Below are 17,377 nucleotides of genomic sequence, written 5' to 3' on the forward strand. Positions count from 1 at the left end.
GCATCCACCAGATTAAGAGCTCTATATGCCTTTTGCGAGGGAAGATCTATGATGCTTTGGATAATAGAACCCTAGCAACCTACAGCTACAAAGAGGCATTGAAGCTTGATGTTTACTGCTTTGAAGCATTTGACCTTTTAACATCACACCACATGTTAACAGCACAAGAAGGTTTGGAGAACAATATTTATTTTCTAGATGTAAACAAAATTAAACCTCCAGATTCACAGTACTGAATAAAATTAATGTTGCATTACAAATCTTGCATTAATGTTGCATTGCAAATCTTAGTTCTGAACTAATTTGAAAGAATAGCATGTACCCAGTTTTATTTGTATTATTTATCTATTTAACATAACCAGAATCTTTAATAAAGTATTCTAACTTTCTGAAATTTACAGTTAAACTTTAGATTTCAGCTCATGGGATGCAATCTCTGGGTTATGTTGGGTGACCACTACAGCTTAATAGCTACAGAATTTTGCTGATTTTTAAGACTTGAAAGGAGCAAAGTAAGCCCAGCCTCTGTGGCTAGTTTCTCCAGTAACTTCCATGCCCATTACCTAGATTTAGCATCTTTTTTCTCTGTTAGCTCAATGCCACAGTCCTTTGAAGCCACAAAGCATTGTGAGATTACGGTGAAAAGCCAAAAACAGCTATGACATTGTGTATGGAAAAAAGTTAAAAATAATTGTTTTATCCAGTGCCCCTCTTTTTCAGTGAAAAACCTTAACCCTAGAGTCAGTATAAAACTGGAGATTGTAGTACTCCATCAAGTTGAATTTGACTCAATTAAGTTCTGTAGAGAAGAATTTAAAAAGTAAGAATTCAGTCATTCACCTTCATGCTTAGAATTACTGTATCATAATGCAGTTGTTTAGGATCATTAATAACATGATGCTTTACTTGTCATATTGGAACAGACATTTCAAAACTTGTGTTTTTGAGCCCTGTACATTTTTTACTTGTTTGTTTTTTTTGTGTGTGCTTGTTTTAATTTACACAGAAAAAGAACTGCTCGAATCTCTACCTCTTAGTAAACAGTGTATGGAAGAACAAGAATTGCTACATTTTCTGTTTGAGAATAAACTGAAAAAGGTAAAAAAAAAATAAAAACTAAAAAAAGGAAAAGCAAAAAAATAAGTTTGAATTGGAAAACTTGTCCTAAATGCTAATTTTATATGATTGTGTTTTGTTTTGAGTTTTTGAAACATCAAAATTAAAAAAACGTATTTTTACTTTTGCTTGTAATTACCTCATGTGTTAAATTACCTAATACATTAAATTATTAAAAGTAATTACTTAATTTATATTACTGCTTTTCATGTATAGAAATATAGAAAAGACAGAGTTTCATGTAGGCTTTATTTCACAAATTTTATAATTTTGTTTGATGAAAATCTCTACTTGGCTGACTTGCAGTTTTTTGAGAAACATCTAAATATAGAATAATGTTGTAACAATTGCTTTAATAATGTTGGTGCACTGATGTTTGTTTGTATAAAAGGATGTAAGGCATTTTACAATAAGAATATAGTATGTCTAAAGTGCTGTTGCTGGAACTGACACCACAGCATTGGGCCAACATGGGTCAGTAAGTGCCCTGTCACTCAGCATTGTTCTTTCAGAGACTGCACTTGAAAAACTGGTAATGAAATATCTTTCACTGTCTAAAACTTGTTGACATGAGTCAGTGAACTATTAATAAATATTAGTTTTTTACTCAGCGCAGGCCTTCTAAGCACAAGTCAGAATTTTAAGAGATCCAGAAAATATATTAAAATACCTTTGAATTATTATTTCAGACAGAACCTAAAAGCAGATATTATTAAAAAAAAAATTTTCATTTTATACAAATTCTTATGGTTGTTAAAATGCCTTCTTTTTCAGTATAACAAACCTAGTGAAACAGTGATTCCGGAATCTGTAGATGGCCTCCAGAACAATCTGGATGTGGTAGTATCCTTAGCTGAAAGACATTATTATAACTGTGATTTCAAAATGTGCTACAAACTTACGTCTGTGTAAGTACATAAAGCAACTGTGATATTTCAAGATTTTATTTCTGCTACTTCTCAGGTCTCATGTAGGAAATATTGTATGATCACAAATATACCCAAATCTATCATTCAGTTGTTTAATGCATCTTTTGCAAATTAATATCATCTCAGCTGAGATAAGTTTCATGGTTTCATGCCGAAGCCCCGGCTGGTTAAGAAACTGTGAAAATAATATATGTTTTGTTTTGAACAAAATACAACAAAATGTGATAGTATTCTATAAAGCTTCTTTATCTTGAGCTCTAGATTTACTACATGTCAGTACTCAAAATATTGGTCTTGTAAAATAAAATAAGCTCTCAGCAAAGATAGTGCTGTATTGAATATAATCTTGCTTCCAGCAGTGGCAGGACCTGAGAATGTTGTAAAGGCAGTATACTAAATTTGGCAGCAGAAATATTTGATTGCTGTCCTAATTGCATATTCCATCTGCCAAGTGTCTTGTTAACCAGTTTAGCTAAATTAATTCTATCTGGTTTTAAATTAGCTGCTGTTATGCTAGTAACATCATGTAGCTAGAACATGACTATTGGCTTATTCAAGTGCCAATTGCTTGCAGTATTCCATGTTGTTATAACATTATTTTCTTTCTAATTCAGTTAAGTTACATGAACCATTTATTGTATAATATGTTTTGTTTTTAATAGGGTAATGGAAAAAGATCCCTTCCATGCAAATTGTTTACCTGTGCATATAGGGACACTTGTGGAATTGAATAAAGCAAATGGTGAGAATTGTTATTGACTAACAATTTAATAAAACTCAAATGAATGTAGAGTTTTAAAAGCGTCATATAGCTAATTTTGACAGTGCCTTTTGAATAGATTTCTCAACAGTCAAGCAGAAAGTAGCATTTTCCACAAATAAACAAAAAAAAGTGAGATTAAGGAAAAATATTTTAAACTTTAAATTAAAAAGTATAAACATTGCAGAGCTGGGTAAGGATCACGTGAGTGGTTTTCCTGTGCTTTTAACAGCGTTTCCTGCCTCTTGGGTTATATAGCCAATGAGTTACGGAGAACCAAACTTTTTATTAATGTCTATTGTGTGTTGAATACTGTGGTAAATGTAGGTTTATTTTCCTTCCAAAAATTAAAATATATTTTTGACAAATATAAGAGGGAAATTTTTAAGAATGGCTACTTGTGACCACAAAATTTGTGGATAGATCTATTGTGTTTTTCAGGGAGGATCAGATTTATTTTCTGTAGAGTGAACTGCCTGCAGACAGAGACTGTTTAATAAGTTATCTCTTCCTAGTTGCAGTTAAACACTGCTTCAATTATTATCCTGTTCCTAGCCATGCAGTCTTTTTATGACAGTTACGTCAATAGTTTAGCTACAGTTTGTTTCCAGACTCTTTCCAATAAGGGCTTGGAAGCATTTGGAAACAATCTGAAATGAGAATGAGGACCTGACATCAAATGGCCTTCAATCTTTCAGTGTATTAATCTGAAATAGAGCATGAAAATTCCACTTTTGTACAAACAGGTAGGCCATTACGTATGCTAGTGTATCTTTTATATGCAGTTGGTGTACTTCAGATTCTTTAATTGCAAGAGTCAACCTTTTTTTTTTTTTTAAATATGGCCAGTAGTGTACTTTTTCTGAGGGTCAGCTGAGAACCACTTCTATAAGAAGTACTGTGAACAGAATTTTTATAATAGGCCTCGATTTAAAGTTTTGAATTGGAGGTAAGAACTCCAGTGTTGAGACTTGCACTGTGGATCTTTCATTACATTTAGAGAACAAGGTTTTTATGTTACTCCTTCCCGTGGGGAAGAGAAGACCTGGGGAAAGGTGGGTAGTGTTGTTACACTTTGTAAGTGTTATTGATAGTAAAGTGCTGGAACAGGTTACTCAGAAAGGTTGTGCAATCTCCATCGTTGGACATTTTTAAGACCTGGGTAGACAAAGCCTTGGCTGGAATGATCTCACTGGGGATGGTCTTGCTTTGAAGAGGGCATTGAACTAGGTGACCTCCTGAAGTCTCTTCTAACCCAAGTGAGGTGGTGCAGGCTCCCACCCTGGGGGTTTTTAAGAGGAGGTTGGATGACTACCTTACTGGGGTCGTTTGACCCCAGTACTCTTTGCTGCCGTGGCAGGGGGTCGGACTAGATGATCTGCTCAGGTCCCTTCCGACCCTAGAAACTATGAAACCCTAATTTTCTATGATTCTATATAGTTCTGGTTTTATTTATTAAAGTTATTAAGTGATAAAACACTTCAGCATTATTTATATTCAACATACAGAAACTTTGGTTATGTGTTAAGCTCCTTGATCTCTTAATTTTAGTGTTTAAAGAATTCTGGCTCAGAATTACTAAGTTATCTTACATTGTCAATGTTGAAAGTAGAAAAAAGTCAGTGTCATTAATTTATAAGAAGCTGAACTTTTAAAATTTTTTCAAGTATACGTGGCAATGTTTTTTGAAAATGTAATACTATGCTTCAGCTGACTATGTTCTATTTGCTTTAATATTACGTAGGCTAGGATTTTCTTAATAACCTGGTTAAGTCAAGATGCACAACTCCTTGTCTGTTATGCTCTTCACATACTCAGGTTGGAAACTCACATCTCATTTGAGGTGATCGTGACTCAACCAGATTTTAACTCGGGTAAAAGCACAAGTGGCATAGCCGTTTATACATGTAGGTTTTCCAAGATGCATTGCTGCCCCTCTAAACAGGTCTGTCCTGGGGTGACTGACAGTTAACTTGAATGAGCTGTGGTTAATTTCCAGACATACACAGCATTGTCTCAGGGAAAAAATATTATCACATTGTACCTCACTTACTTCACAGGTACTTAAAGTGGGACAATGGACTTGTGTGTCTGTGGGATCCCGGGGCAAGCAGCTTTCTCTTGGGAGAAATGCTGTCTATATGCATCTACAGTGCTTTGAATTTGTATTCAAATACACACAAACTTATTCAAGCTTTAGGTTTTGTAAAAATAGATTAAAATAGAAAGTTAAAGTGTCATTTTTTTAAGTATCTGTTTAAAGAGTAAAATGTTTAGCTCTGAGTTTATAGACTAACTTTCAACAGGTAGTGTGAGATGCATGTAATGATACTTTATAACTATATGGTGTTCAGAATTGCCTTTTGTTTAATGTACTATAATTTTCTCTCCCCCCACCCCCTACCTTTTACAGAGCTTTTCTATCTTTCTCATAAATTGGTGGATTTGTACCCAAACAATCCTGTAAGTTTTTACTTTTCTTTCTAAATTAAAAAAAATCTTTATGTGAAATATATTTAACCTCAGGAATTGATCAAGGTTTTAAATCTAGTTTTAAAATACCTAATATTTAAACTATTCAATCTAAAATAGAATATTTTATTCTTCCGAATATAAGCACTCAAGAATTTTCTGTCATGTCAGATATTATATAACTAATTCTTTCAAAATTCTGTGATGATGAGGGTCTTCATCATTTTTAGGAGTTATGTTATATAGTTTAAGCCACTTTTTGAAAAGTCTTAGTCAACTTTCTGCTCCTTCATGTTGGAGATTGTGTACAGGGAAAGCATGCTTTACTGCTTAGAATTGTTTTCTGTGCTTTTGATTAATTAACCAAAAAGGCTTTGACTTTTAAAACTTTCAGACTTGGCATCAGTGAGAACTTACTTTTAGATGGTTGAAGAAATGTGGTGTATAAATATCAATATTATGACAGTTCAAAAGTATACTGTGCAGGCAGTTTGCTGCTTTCTACTTATTTAAGTACATTCAGGTATACCGTTCCAGATATACATATATCTGGAGCAGTTTACGTCTGGAAAAAAGCGTATCTGTATGTACGCCACCTTTCTGCTCTCCTGTGAAATATGAATTTTCATTTCTACCTAGGAGAAATATTACAATCTTTGTACTCTTCTGTGTCTGAGGAAGGGTGTGTGTGCCCAAAAGCTTGCAAATAAAGACATTTATTTTGCAACTATCTAGTTGGTCTAATAAAAGGTATCACCTCCCCAGGAGTTCCGATTACTTTTTTATTCATTGTGTACACATTCAAATGAGCATCCTATATAAATCTGAAACTTATTGAAGTATTGTCATAATTGATAAGTGAAGTTCAGATATATTTGTATGCTTACATATGAGTTGCATTTGTTCATGATTGATTGATTTATTTTCTCTTTTAGAAAACAAATTTTAAAAAGCTAATACAAAGTTTACATCAGGTGTGCAAAATTCAAAGCCTTCCAGGGTTACTACTGTGTAGATTTACTTGTGGGCTGCAAACTTATATCCAAAACTTTGTGTATTCTCACATATTGCATGCCTCCAGATAAGATATGCACCGCCTTTTTAGAAGGTAAAATGTAGAGGGAAAGCTATTTTTCTGGAGTCCTGGCCTACAGCTGGCTGCTTTTTGTGGAGGCAGTGCTGCAAGATGGCTGCCAACTTCTTTCTGAGACAACAAGCGTAAGGGTTGTGTTTTAATATCAACCTTTTCACAGTTAGTCACAAAGGCAAAAGAGAGAGCTGGTATATCCTGGGGTTGATTGTCCCAGACAGTTCGATGCAACCACCATCGATATCTCAGGACAGTCATAACACACAGTATAATTTGCAGCTCAGATGGCAGTTAACTCAAATTAACTGCTATTGTCCCGGAGAAAAAGGCGTTATCGCCGTACTTCACAGGATCCCAGGGAGAAATTAGATGCGTGTTTTAATCCAAATTTGATAGAGTCTGTGAAAGGGTTAACACTGCATTCCACTCTCTTTCCTGCTTGCTGCCTGAAGGAGAAGCTGGTAGCCCTCTTGCAGCACAGCATCTCCATGCTTCCGGTCCTGCATGCTTCTGTTCTTGCAAAGATAAAAAAAATAATGTTCCCCATTTAAGAATACATATGGTATGTGGTATGCGAATACATTTGGTACTGTTGAGCTTCAAGAATTTCCTGAACCTGAGGACTGTGAATATGTCCTTTTCGTGGTACTAAATGTTTGATGGAAATTTAGATTTCAAGTTAACTTTTTCTGCATCACATTTCAGGTGTAAGGGATCTTCATCATGTCTGCAAAATTTTTCTAGGATTTTTAATTATGAACTGAGCCTCAGAGCCTCCTCTGACTTGATCTGGCAGTTAGCTTTTGGGAGCAGCTTCATGGGATTCCAGATTCAGACAGGGACAGCAGTGGCAGCACATGGGTTCCTCCTTCCAGTGCCTGCATCCTGTCTGATTACCTTCCTCCACATCCCTACCTGGAGTGTCTTCTGCTGCACTGGAGCAGGGCCTGGAAGGAGGAACCTGCATTCCTCTGTCACTGCTATCCCTGGCCAAGCCCAGCACTCTGTGAGCCACTCTGTGTTGTCCACAGTTGGTGCAGAGCCGGGGGGGGAGGGGGACTCTGGGCTCCCCCGTGCCTGCATCAGCTGTGGACAGTGGCAGGAGGGGAGTGCGGGTCCCTACTTTCAGTGCCTGCTTGTGGCCAGTGGAGATCACAGTAGGGAAGTGACAGGTGCAGAAAAGGGAAACCTTCCCACAGCTACCACTGTCCTCACAGTACCCTACATAGCTGTAGCCTGTCCCTGGAGCAGGGCAGGAGTAGATTTGGGGCTCCACCTGCACCAAAGTTTGTCCGAAAGACCAGTGCAAGGGGGAGGGGGTGCATCTGCCTTACTGCACTCCACTGGATCTGTCCTTGGCTGTACCTGATTTGAGTCATGTGAACATTGTTATTCCATTTATAAGCCTGTCTAAAATGGATGAGTTACAGATCATTCAATTGTTTATATATAGTGAAAATAGAACTATTCTTGTTCTGTATCATTACTTTTAGTGTTGTGTGACTTTAGCCACTTCTTTATGTATTTTAATACTGCTTTATTTTGAATTTGATGTTTAGGTCTCATGGTTTGCTGTAGGATGTTACTATCTCATGGTTGGCCACAAAAACGAGCATGCCAGAAGGTATCTCAGGTAAGAACTTATTACTTGATAGCAGTGTAGTCTGTGATTTTTTTTTTTTTTTGCCAGAGCAGTATTATTCAGTACTTAATTTTCAAGTAAAGGGTATGGACAAATGTACATTTGAGCTGCTCTGGAGTATGCAGCAGCTTTTACAATCAGCTGTTATATTTGCATGATCCTGTAGCAATATAAATTAGCTTTAACACCCCAACTTTAGCCTTGAGTGGAGAAAGGTTAAAGATGGAGTGGTTCAGCTACACTTCAATGGCTGTAGAATCATTCAGATATAACACTTGTATCGTAACAACTTATATCAATATCCTTTAATAGCAATAGAATCTGTCTGTCTATACACAACAAATAGTTAATAATTAGAGTATTATGAAAATTCCTGGGTGTCTATATTTACTTGCAATAAATCTAGGTATCCTAGCTCTCGCTAAAATATCCTCTATGTATTGACCCTTTTGATACAGTAGTTAACATGATACCATCTAAATTGTATCGAAAAATGTGTACAGTTTGACTCCAAATCCTCCATCCAGTTACCATTCTGTTGCTCATGGACTCATTTCCTGCATCCTACATGCTTCCAAGCCAGTTGGGCTGGTTCTTTCTCTATCTCTTCAACTTAAGGGCATAGTCTGAGCTTTATGAATCTTATGTCTTCCCATATAAAATAAACAGCACCATTCAGCTGCATCTTAGATAGCAAAAAAAGGTACAATGCTTCAGGCTTCCCTCCCCGCAAGCCCTCAGTTGCTTAAATATGCCCCTTTAGAGTTTTACATAAGCACTCCCTTAGGAAACAACAGGGCAGGAAAATGCTTATCTGAGAAATTTCTCAACTACAGTGGCTTTGCAGAGCACCCCAGAATTACAAATCTCTGGAATAACAAAAGTGTTCCGTTCATCAGAACTTGCCCTTTCAGTGTGAATCTGTGGTTCATCAGCATTTCAGGCTGGGTAGTCCTAGTCCTATATATCCTTTGCACATTCTTCAAGTGGCATGGTCAGTTTCCTGAACAGATCAGATTCTTGGTCTTAAACAGAGCTTTCATCTCAATATAGTTTGTTCATACTGAGGGATAGCTGGAATAAGACAATCCCCTAAAGTGACAAGAACTAATCCTAACAGTGGATTATCAGAATTCTAAATACAACCTCATTGTTAAAAACTTAACACTTTAGAAAAATGTGCAGGTACACAAATAGCTTTACTCTTACTCATTTTGATTAATATAATCATTTGATTGCTTTTTTAGCAAAGCCACTACACTTGAGAGAACCTATGGACCTGCATGGATAGCATATGGGCATTCATTTGCAGTTGAGAGTGAGCATGACCAAGCAATGGCTGCCTACTTTACAGCAGCACAACTGATGAAAGGGTATGTCAGAAGTGGATTGTGCTATTTTATATGTAATGAAATTCTGGGAAGTTTAAAAAACTGTCCAAAAGTATTGTAGGAGTATGTTCTCTTCATTTACTAGTAAAAATACACTTGGGGCTAAACAGAAAACAAGAGAGGAAAAGAATAGGAACTTTTTTTTTTTCAAATTCTGGTACACATTGAATACATCATTTTTGTCTAAGTGTTTCTTCTCACTGGTTTCTCATCTAAATAGGACTTATTTCCTGTGGTTAACAAGATTTCTCCATTTTCTACATACTGTACTCAGTTTGACTTCTAGGACTTGATGCAAAATATTCAGGCCAGACCCACATGTTGAGGATATTGCATAAAGCAAGAGCTCACTCATTTCTGAATTAGTAGGAGAGAGTCAAGGTCCCTCTGACAAGACCTAGTACCGAACCCCCATTGCCTTTTTCTAATCATTTGGGATAAATCTTCTGCCTCTAGCTAATCTAGTTGGTCTTTTTGTCTAGCTCAAGGTGCTCAACCCCTGGCCCATGGGCCAAACCCGGCCTGTGGAGCCATGGCATCCAGTCCATGGGGTTCCCAGTGGGTCGGAAGATTTGGAGGTGGGGAGCAGTGACAATTAATACTGCCATCACTCCCCCATTGCTAAATTCCTATATCCCAAGTTGGCTGGATCAGGGCTTGGTAGGCCCCCTTTCTTTTGTGCAGCTGGATTTTGGCTGGACCATACCTCCTTCTCCCCTACAAGGCTGGATTGGAGCTGATCCACTCCCCCTTCCCCTCCCCCTCCGTGGCTGAATTGGGGCTGGGCTGCTCACATAACTGTTCTATGCACCAGATGCCAGCTCTGGCCTGTGAATAGACCCGGCACCACCCATTCATCCCATAGGACAAAAAGATTGAGCACTATTGATCTAGTTTGTAGGAGTCTATATTGTGCTGTTGGAGTTTGAGCTCTACTGCAAGTGATACTTGAAAGGAATTTCATAGTTGCATGCAACACTTTTTAAAAAACCTTTTGTCTTTTAAATTAATTTGCAACCTAGGACTTAATTTTAACACAACCCTATGTTAAAAAAGGTTGTTTAGGTTGTAAATCATGCATTTTCACGTTAGACTTTGTCAGATGTCTGGCTGCACGTGGGACATTAATTGTGCTCCTTCCTGTATGTATCATAATATGATTATAATTTCATAACTGCATACAGTGTGCCTCTTATCTTATTTGGGATGGATGTATAAAAAGAGAAGAATTAAGGTTGGCTGCACAATTTTGTTTCCTGGCCCAGTTTAAAATAAGCAGAATATAAATTAGGTAAATGAAACTCCCCTGAAGTTTTATGTGAATCGCCTATATTTCATTGCATATTAGAAGCTGCTATTCAGTTGAATAACTGTTCCATTTTATTCTGGAGGTAGTAGCAAACAAATATTATAGTGGATTAATGGATCCTTGTATACATGCAACATTTGGGGATACAGTGTACTGTAGTCTATTTGCATGCATACATTGGATAATGACATCATTAACTTATTTGTGTGACCATGCCAGTCATAATTTTTTTGCCTGTTGCTTAAACCAGACGTGCTCAACCTGCATCCCCCGACACAGCATCATCCATCCTTCAGGTTTGTGGGGAGTCCTGTGGCTGTGGCCCTGTTTATCAATTCAAGTGCATTGAGCAGTGTGAGGTCCAGTTCTGGTGTGCATGGACCCCTAGAGCCTGATCCTTGAACATGGGATTGGGCAAGTGTGCAGGTGTTGCTGAGCCCTGGGATCCATCCCGGGATCAGGCAACAGCAGCCCACAGACTGGCCCCATGCTCCTCATCTGGTCCACGGGGCCAAAGGTTGAGCACCACTGGCTTAAACTATAACAGATTTCAGTTACCCACATACCGGTGAAGTTCTTAAACCTTTTAAGCACATAGCATTTTTCAGGCCCACTCCTGCTTCACATTGTGAGTATAATAGTAATTTGCCTTGTGACAGAAATAGTGAACAGAAAGCAACTGTTGAAGAGCTGCTGTTAAAAGCCTTGAGAACTAGGCAGTTGGAGGTGTGAGGGAGGGTGCTATTAGAAGGTTTAAAATAAGGAGAAATAGCAGCCCTGAAACTTGCTAGCTTCCCTTATTTTCAAGGCTTCTAATAGCAACCCCACATTTAGTATTAGAAGCTATGACAATGATTGTAATCGGTCAGTTTTGGAACTGCTACTACCAGGGCCCTGATGGCACTGTGTACTTAAACAAGAATTGTTTCAGTAAATGCGTACCTTTTCCCCCTCTAGTCCTGAGGCGTTGCATCTATGAAATGGAATACTAACTACAGGATTATCAGTGTCCATCTATCTTTTTCAGTTTATAGGTGAAAAAAATACCTAGATTAAACTCAGAATTTATTTGGGGAAAGTTAGGAAAATATCCACAGTGATTTCCAGACTAAAATACTATTAAACGTAATGAATTTTTTCTTGTTAACTAGCTGGATTGGGCTGTTTTTCCTCAGAAAATAACCCTTCAGGATAGGACTCTGGGAATCCATTTTGCATGGTAGTGTTACATGTAAATATTTTTGAATATTCATTATTTAAGATATACTGAAAATATTTAAGTTTATGATGCAGTTTATAAGATTTTTGGAAACATTTTCCATGCTGAGTAATAAATATATGAAATGTCCTGTTGTCTCGTAGCTGTCATTTGCCAATGCTGTACATTGGACTGGAGTATGGTTTGACCAACAACTCAAAGTTAGCTGAAAGGTTTTTCAGCCAAGCCTTAAGCATTGCACCTGAAGATCCTTTTGTTATGCATGAAGTCGGAGTGGTTGCATTTCAAAATGGAGAGTAAGTAATGGAATAAATAGGTCTATTTTATTAAGTAATGTGTTCAGCTCACCATGGAGATAATACAAGTTCAAGACTGGTGCAGTGCAGGAGCTGGGACTGCCTGCCATTGCATCAGAGCCAGTACAAGATTGCCAGCAGCACAGACCTTACTCATTTCATGGATCCAGCAGCAGGAGTGACACCCTCTCCTGGGCTTCGCTTCCTGTGACTTCCACTGCCAGTGGCAGGGATCTAGCTGGCCCCAGCATGCCAGGGGCAGGCACCCCCAAGATGGGCAATGGGGGGAATATTGCAGGCAGGGCACAGGCTCTAAACATTGGGAGTTACATGTCTTCACGGACAGACATGAGCTTCAGCACCCAGTGCTAGGGTTAGTATCCTGGGGCTGGGGGAGGACCCCGCTGGCTCCAGACCTGTCCAAAGTGGGCTGAGATCATAGTAAGCATTACCATGCAACAGCTCAGAACATTTTTTTAATATGAAACAATAATGCTTATAATGATTTCAGATTGAATATATGCAAAATCCCATGCAGTGAGGTCCATTGAGATCAGTCAGCTGTCTCTTGATTTCGTGCTAAAGGTAACTAAATGTTTGAACTCATATTTGTCATAGAATAGAGCAGGGTGTCAAACTCACGCCAGGCCAGATCCAGACCTCAGGGCCCCTTAGGCTAGGTCCATGGGGTCAGCAGCAGCTGTTGTGGGTCTGGTAGCAGTAGAGAGTATCTGGGAACTGTAAGGTGAGCCAGGTTCTGAATCAGGCTCCATACGCCCAACTTCAGGTAATGCTGTGGGCTGGATTTGACCCGTGAGCCATATATATTTGTCAACCCTGGAATAAAGTATTATATAATAAACTTGGCAAATCAGGAAGCATCATAAATATTCTGCAGAGATGAACAAATATAAAAAGAATGTTTACTTGGGTCACCTTTTTAGTTGGGGATGTGTGGGATGAAGAATTTTAATGCATGTCCTTGGACTGTATTCTGTTTTTAATTCTTGTTCACTGCATCAGATTTAACTTAATATTCCTTTCTGGACAAGGTATTGCTAAATGTGGATTTTGCCTTTAATTTATGAGAATAGTTATTTGTAACAAACAATGTAAAAGTAACTTATTTTTCTATTACAGATTTTTCACAATTTAAGGGGAAAGGACTGTTTATTAGAATCATGTAGTAGCTACTTTATAATTCCAGTATTTATTTATTTATTTTAGCTGGAAAACTGCGGAGAAGTGGTTTCTTGATGCATTAGAGAAAATCAAAGCTATTGGAAATGAGGTGTGTGCTAAATTAAAGTGTATTTAATTTCATACTGAAGTATTTATTAAAATTCCAGGTTCTTGTATTATTCTGCTTTATATAAATGGAACATTAAAATAAATTAAACAAGTTCTAAAACATGATCCTTCCCAACAATATAAGCCTCTGGCCATTCAGTTTTGACATTATTTAAAACATGAGGATACTATCGCATATTTTGTTTTAGCTTTTCCCATGATATGTAAAACAAGCCTCTGGATGAAATCAGAAAGCAATACATTATGTGTGCCTCTGATACAGTGGGAAGCAAAATCTAGGTCTGACTCCCAGTCATAGTTTTAATTTCTAGGCTAAGGGTTGGCAACCTACAGCTTGCTGACCAGATCTTTCAAGCTGGGGCTTCAGCAGTGACATTTCAGGAGTAACATTGTGGAGGGAGGGGTTGCCTGCACTGTGGCTGGGTAGTGGGAGAAGCAGTAGTTCCCCATTTAGACGGGCTGCCCCATCTTAAACCCCTGTTGGGTAGTTTCAGCCTACCACTCCTGAACATTGCTGGTCCCTGTCATAGACCATTCTTTTCATATCTACGTTATTGTTAACACAGATAACTCATTGCAGCAAAGTAGCAATACAAATACCCACTTTTCCAAACATTAGACAGTTGTAAAAATCAAGAATAGCATTTGTAGTTATACTGCCTGCAATAAAGCTCTGGGACTTTGTATGCTATTTAAAAGGATAGGTTAGTGTCTAACATCAAAATGAAATTTTCTTCTATGTTGTTCTTGTATGTCTATGAGAATGTTGTTGGATGTCTTCAAAGAACAAACAAATAGTAGGAAAGATGCAGTAGGGTGCACTAGTCTTCCTACAAGCATAAGAAATGCAAGAACCTGTAAAATACAATGAAACTGGGGAAGAAGGCTCACATTAAGTAAATAAGTAGTTCACTGGGTGACACTTTTGCTAATTTTACCTGTAAAATGCTTTTTTTGGCAGTAGGGAAGGTATGCTTAATGTTAAAGATATTTAAAATGTTTATCACCTTTTCATTTTCCATAGATAATATTGCCTTCTATACCTCTCATCTAATTGGGGATTATGACACCCAAAGGGGACTGAGAGTCTCAAGGAAATTCAGTTGTTGTAGTGTTTGGGCTTGTGTTAGAAATAAGGTCACCTGCATAAAAAGATTGGGGACCCACTGACTTACTGTTACTAGAGAAATCAACATAACAGGAAGATTTACCTGAAGGCTGCCAAGCATATGCTAATAGGATCGATGGAATATTTTTCAGGTAACAGTTGACAAGTGGGAGCCTTTACTGAACAACTTAGGACACGTGTGTAGAAAGCTGAAGTAAGTTGAAAAACTGAAATGTTTTAAAGCTACATTTACCTAATACACTGTAAAATCATATGCTACATTGGCTCACTTCATAATTACACTGTGATGGCACTATAAAAGGATGTTTTATAGTAAATGAGAATGTTCCCAAGCGTGTCACTCTAGGTAAAGAATTCTTCATGTGAAAATTCTGTATAAAAGTTTTTCTTACTGTGGTATTGACATCAAATCATAATACAGGCCAGCTATAAGTATGCATGCTCTTATATTCTTTGGGTTCTAAAATTAATAATTAAAATATACAGTTAATTCTTGTTCATCCTAAATTCAAGAAAGGATAGGATACTTGAAGGGAACTGTGGATGCATGTAAATCTATATGAAGCAAGCTAAAGAATTTTATAATTGTTGAAAGCTTTAAAATATTTTAAAAACCATCATGATCCCAATAATGTCAAGATATTTTTTTTGATAAATGTCATGTTATTGCCTGCTCCCGTAAGGCAGAATTAGAAGCAAAGAGTAACACTCATTATTGTCTGCTCCACCACAGCAGCTTGAGCAATGACAGTAGCAAGACTGAAATAATTTTGATGCTCTTGTTTACTCTGTATAATGGCCATATCCAAATCGCAAAAAAAAATTAAAGCTGATGCTGCAACATTTAGACCTCTACAACAGTTTGCTACACAAGCTGATAACCATCAACACCTACCATTTTGCAGCCAGCTACAGTTGGTCATGTGCAATGTGCTTTTCAGTAGAAAGACATTCTTTCCACACATTGGCTGTAAATTTAAACAGTCTATTCTTCTCAAAGATTTTTCATGCATAATGTTTTTTAAAGCCTTGAATTTAAGGAAAAATTGATTTCTCAGTTACCTTGAATAATATCATGATTATCATGAAATCGTGTAATGTATTCCTTTATGTTGCAAATATGAAGCAATAATTTAATTATTTCATATTGTTATCCTAGGCTAATGGCTTTAGGCCAGGATATTATTGTGTCAATTGAAATACGAATATAGGCAATCAGGACTCATTGTAGAGATGATTGCCTTTTCCTCTAGACCAATATGGCTACAACCTGGATACCTGATGTACGAATATAGTACAGTGACCCTCTGCACCAGAAAACTTACTAATATATGCCATACTTAAATTTAACAGGAAGTATGAAGAAGCATTAGAATATCATCGGCAGGCTCTAGTATTGATTCCTCAGAATGCCTCTACCTATTCTGCCATTGGATACATACACAGTCTCATGGGCAATTTTGAAAGTGCAATTGACTATTTTCATACGGTATGTATGTGCTTTATATTAAGGTGGTGCTGCTCACAGATCCAGAATTAAGGTTAAATTTTCTTTTTCATTTAATATAGAAATTCATGAAAATTATGTATGTGAAAAATAAATGTATTCTTCTCCAACTTAGACCAGGTTTTGAATACTGAATTAATTTTGTTTCAGTTTTCAAGTCATATGTTAATTAGGCTAAAATAGAACCTTTCAGAATTTATTTTTTATCCCAAATAAATTAAACAGATACTTCTCAGACATTTAAAACTAATTGAAATATAGAGTTTATATAATAAGAAAAAGTTATAAATAAGCCAATTTTAGTGATCATGAGGAAAAAATATTTTAAAGTAGTTTTAATTAGTTTAATTTGGGCTTCAAAACCCTAAAACGCCTTTATAATAGTTAAGATTAAAAATGAAGGTTCTTTTGATTGCTAATGGACTTCTGTACTCAAATATTTGACTTTCTTAGCCCTTAATTTTGAATATCCTGAGATTTGTAGTGAGTGGTTTGTTTGACAGAGTAACAGTTCTGCTGGGTTTCTTTTTACCCTTCAGTTAGTGTTACATGTATTTAGCATTGGCTTTATCCTAATTTATGGTTTTTGAGCTGCATGTAAATGAAGTCCATTTTATCTATAGGGACACTTGTTCACAAATTGTTACCTTAAAAGCTTTGAATAATATATTCTGTTAGTCTTCCTTCATAGTGCATGAAAAATTGCACTGTAGTATATGGAGTAGAACAGAAGGGAAGTGCACTGTAACTGGGGTTTGGAGTTTTTTTAATTATTATTTTTAGTACTTTTCTGGCCAGTTAAATACATTCATCTTCTTGGTTGAAGGGGAACCTTTGTTTCATAGTGAGGATCAGTTTACAAAAGGTTAATTTAGGTGTCATGATGTAAATATTTATTTCCGATGCTGAACATTCTATATCTTTTTACAGGCGCTTGGTCTTAGGAGGGATGATACATTTTCTGTTACCATGCTTGGACATTGCATAGAAATGTACATTGGTGATTCTGAAGCTTACATTGGTAATTCCGTTATTTATTACTATATAAGAGAGCGATATGAGTAGTAAAAAACATGTCCTGTTAAGGTTCGTTAAATAAAAGATCTTACAGTGCTACAGTAGCACCCCAGCAGACAAATTCCTTCCAAATTCCAGCTGCTGCTGAATCTTCCTGCCTCCCTACCCCCCCCCCCCCCCCCCCAAAAA

The 17,377-nt window shown here is 37.0% G+C and overlaps 1 protein-coding gene across 1 annotated transcript in view; it reads left to right on the forward strand.

Moving 5' to 3' along the window:
* The window catches only part of CDC16 (cell division cycle 16), a 37,688-nt gene that overhangs the window by 16,782 nt on the left and 3,529 nt on the right, over nucleotides 1-17,377 (forward strand). Inside the window, exons 7-17 of the mRNA XM_019525210.1 lie at nucleotides 1,007-1,098; nucleotides 1,891-2,024; nucleotides 2,708-2,787; nucleotides 5,219-5,268; nucleotides 7,927-8,000; nucleotides 9,257-9,382; nucleotides 12,072-12,224; nucleotides 13,452-13,515; nucleotides 14,796-14,857; nucleotides 16,018-16,153; nucleotides 17,102-17,192. Coding sequence (XP_019380755.1) covers nucleotides 1,007-1,098; nucleotides 1,891-2,024; nucleotides 2,708-2,787; nucleotides 5,219-5,268; nucleotides 7,927-8,000; nucleotides 9,257-9,382; nucleotides 12,072-12,224; nucleotides 13,452-13,515; nucleotides 14,796-14,857; nucleotides 16,018-16,153; nucleotides 17,102-17,192 — 1,062 coding nt within the window. The remainder of the gene's footprint in view (nucleotides 1-1,006; nucleotides 1,099-1,890; nucleotides 2,025-2,707; nucleotides 2,788-5,218; nucleotides 5,269-7,926; nucleotides 8,001-9,256; nucleotides 9,383-12,071; nucleotides 12,225-13,451; nucleotides 13,516-14,795; nucleotides 14,858-16,017; nucleotides 16,154-17,101; nucleotides 17,193-17,377) is intronic.

The sequence above is a fragment of the Gavialis gangeticus genome, unplaced genomic scaffold (genome assembly GCF_001723915.1).
Source record: "Gavialis gangeticus isolate Ggan-Ray unplaced genomic scaffold, GavGan_comp1, whole genome shotgun sequence".
NCBI classification, from domain to species: domain Eukaryota; kingdom Metazoa; phylum Chordata; order Crocodylia; family Gavialidae; genus Gavialis; species Gavialis gangeticus.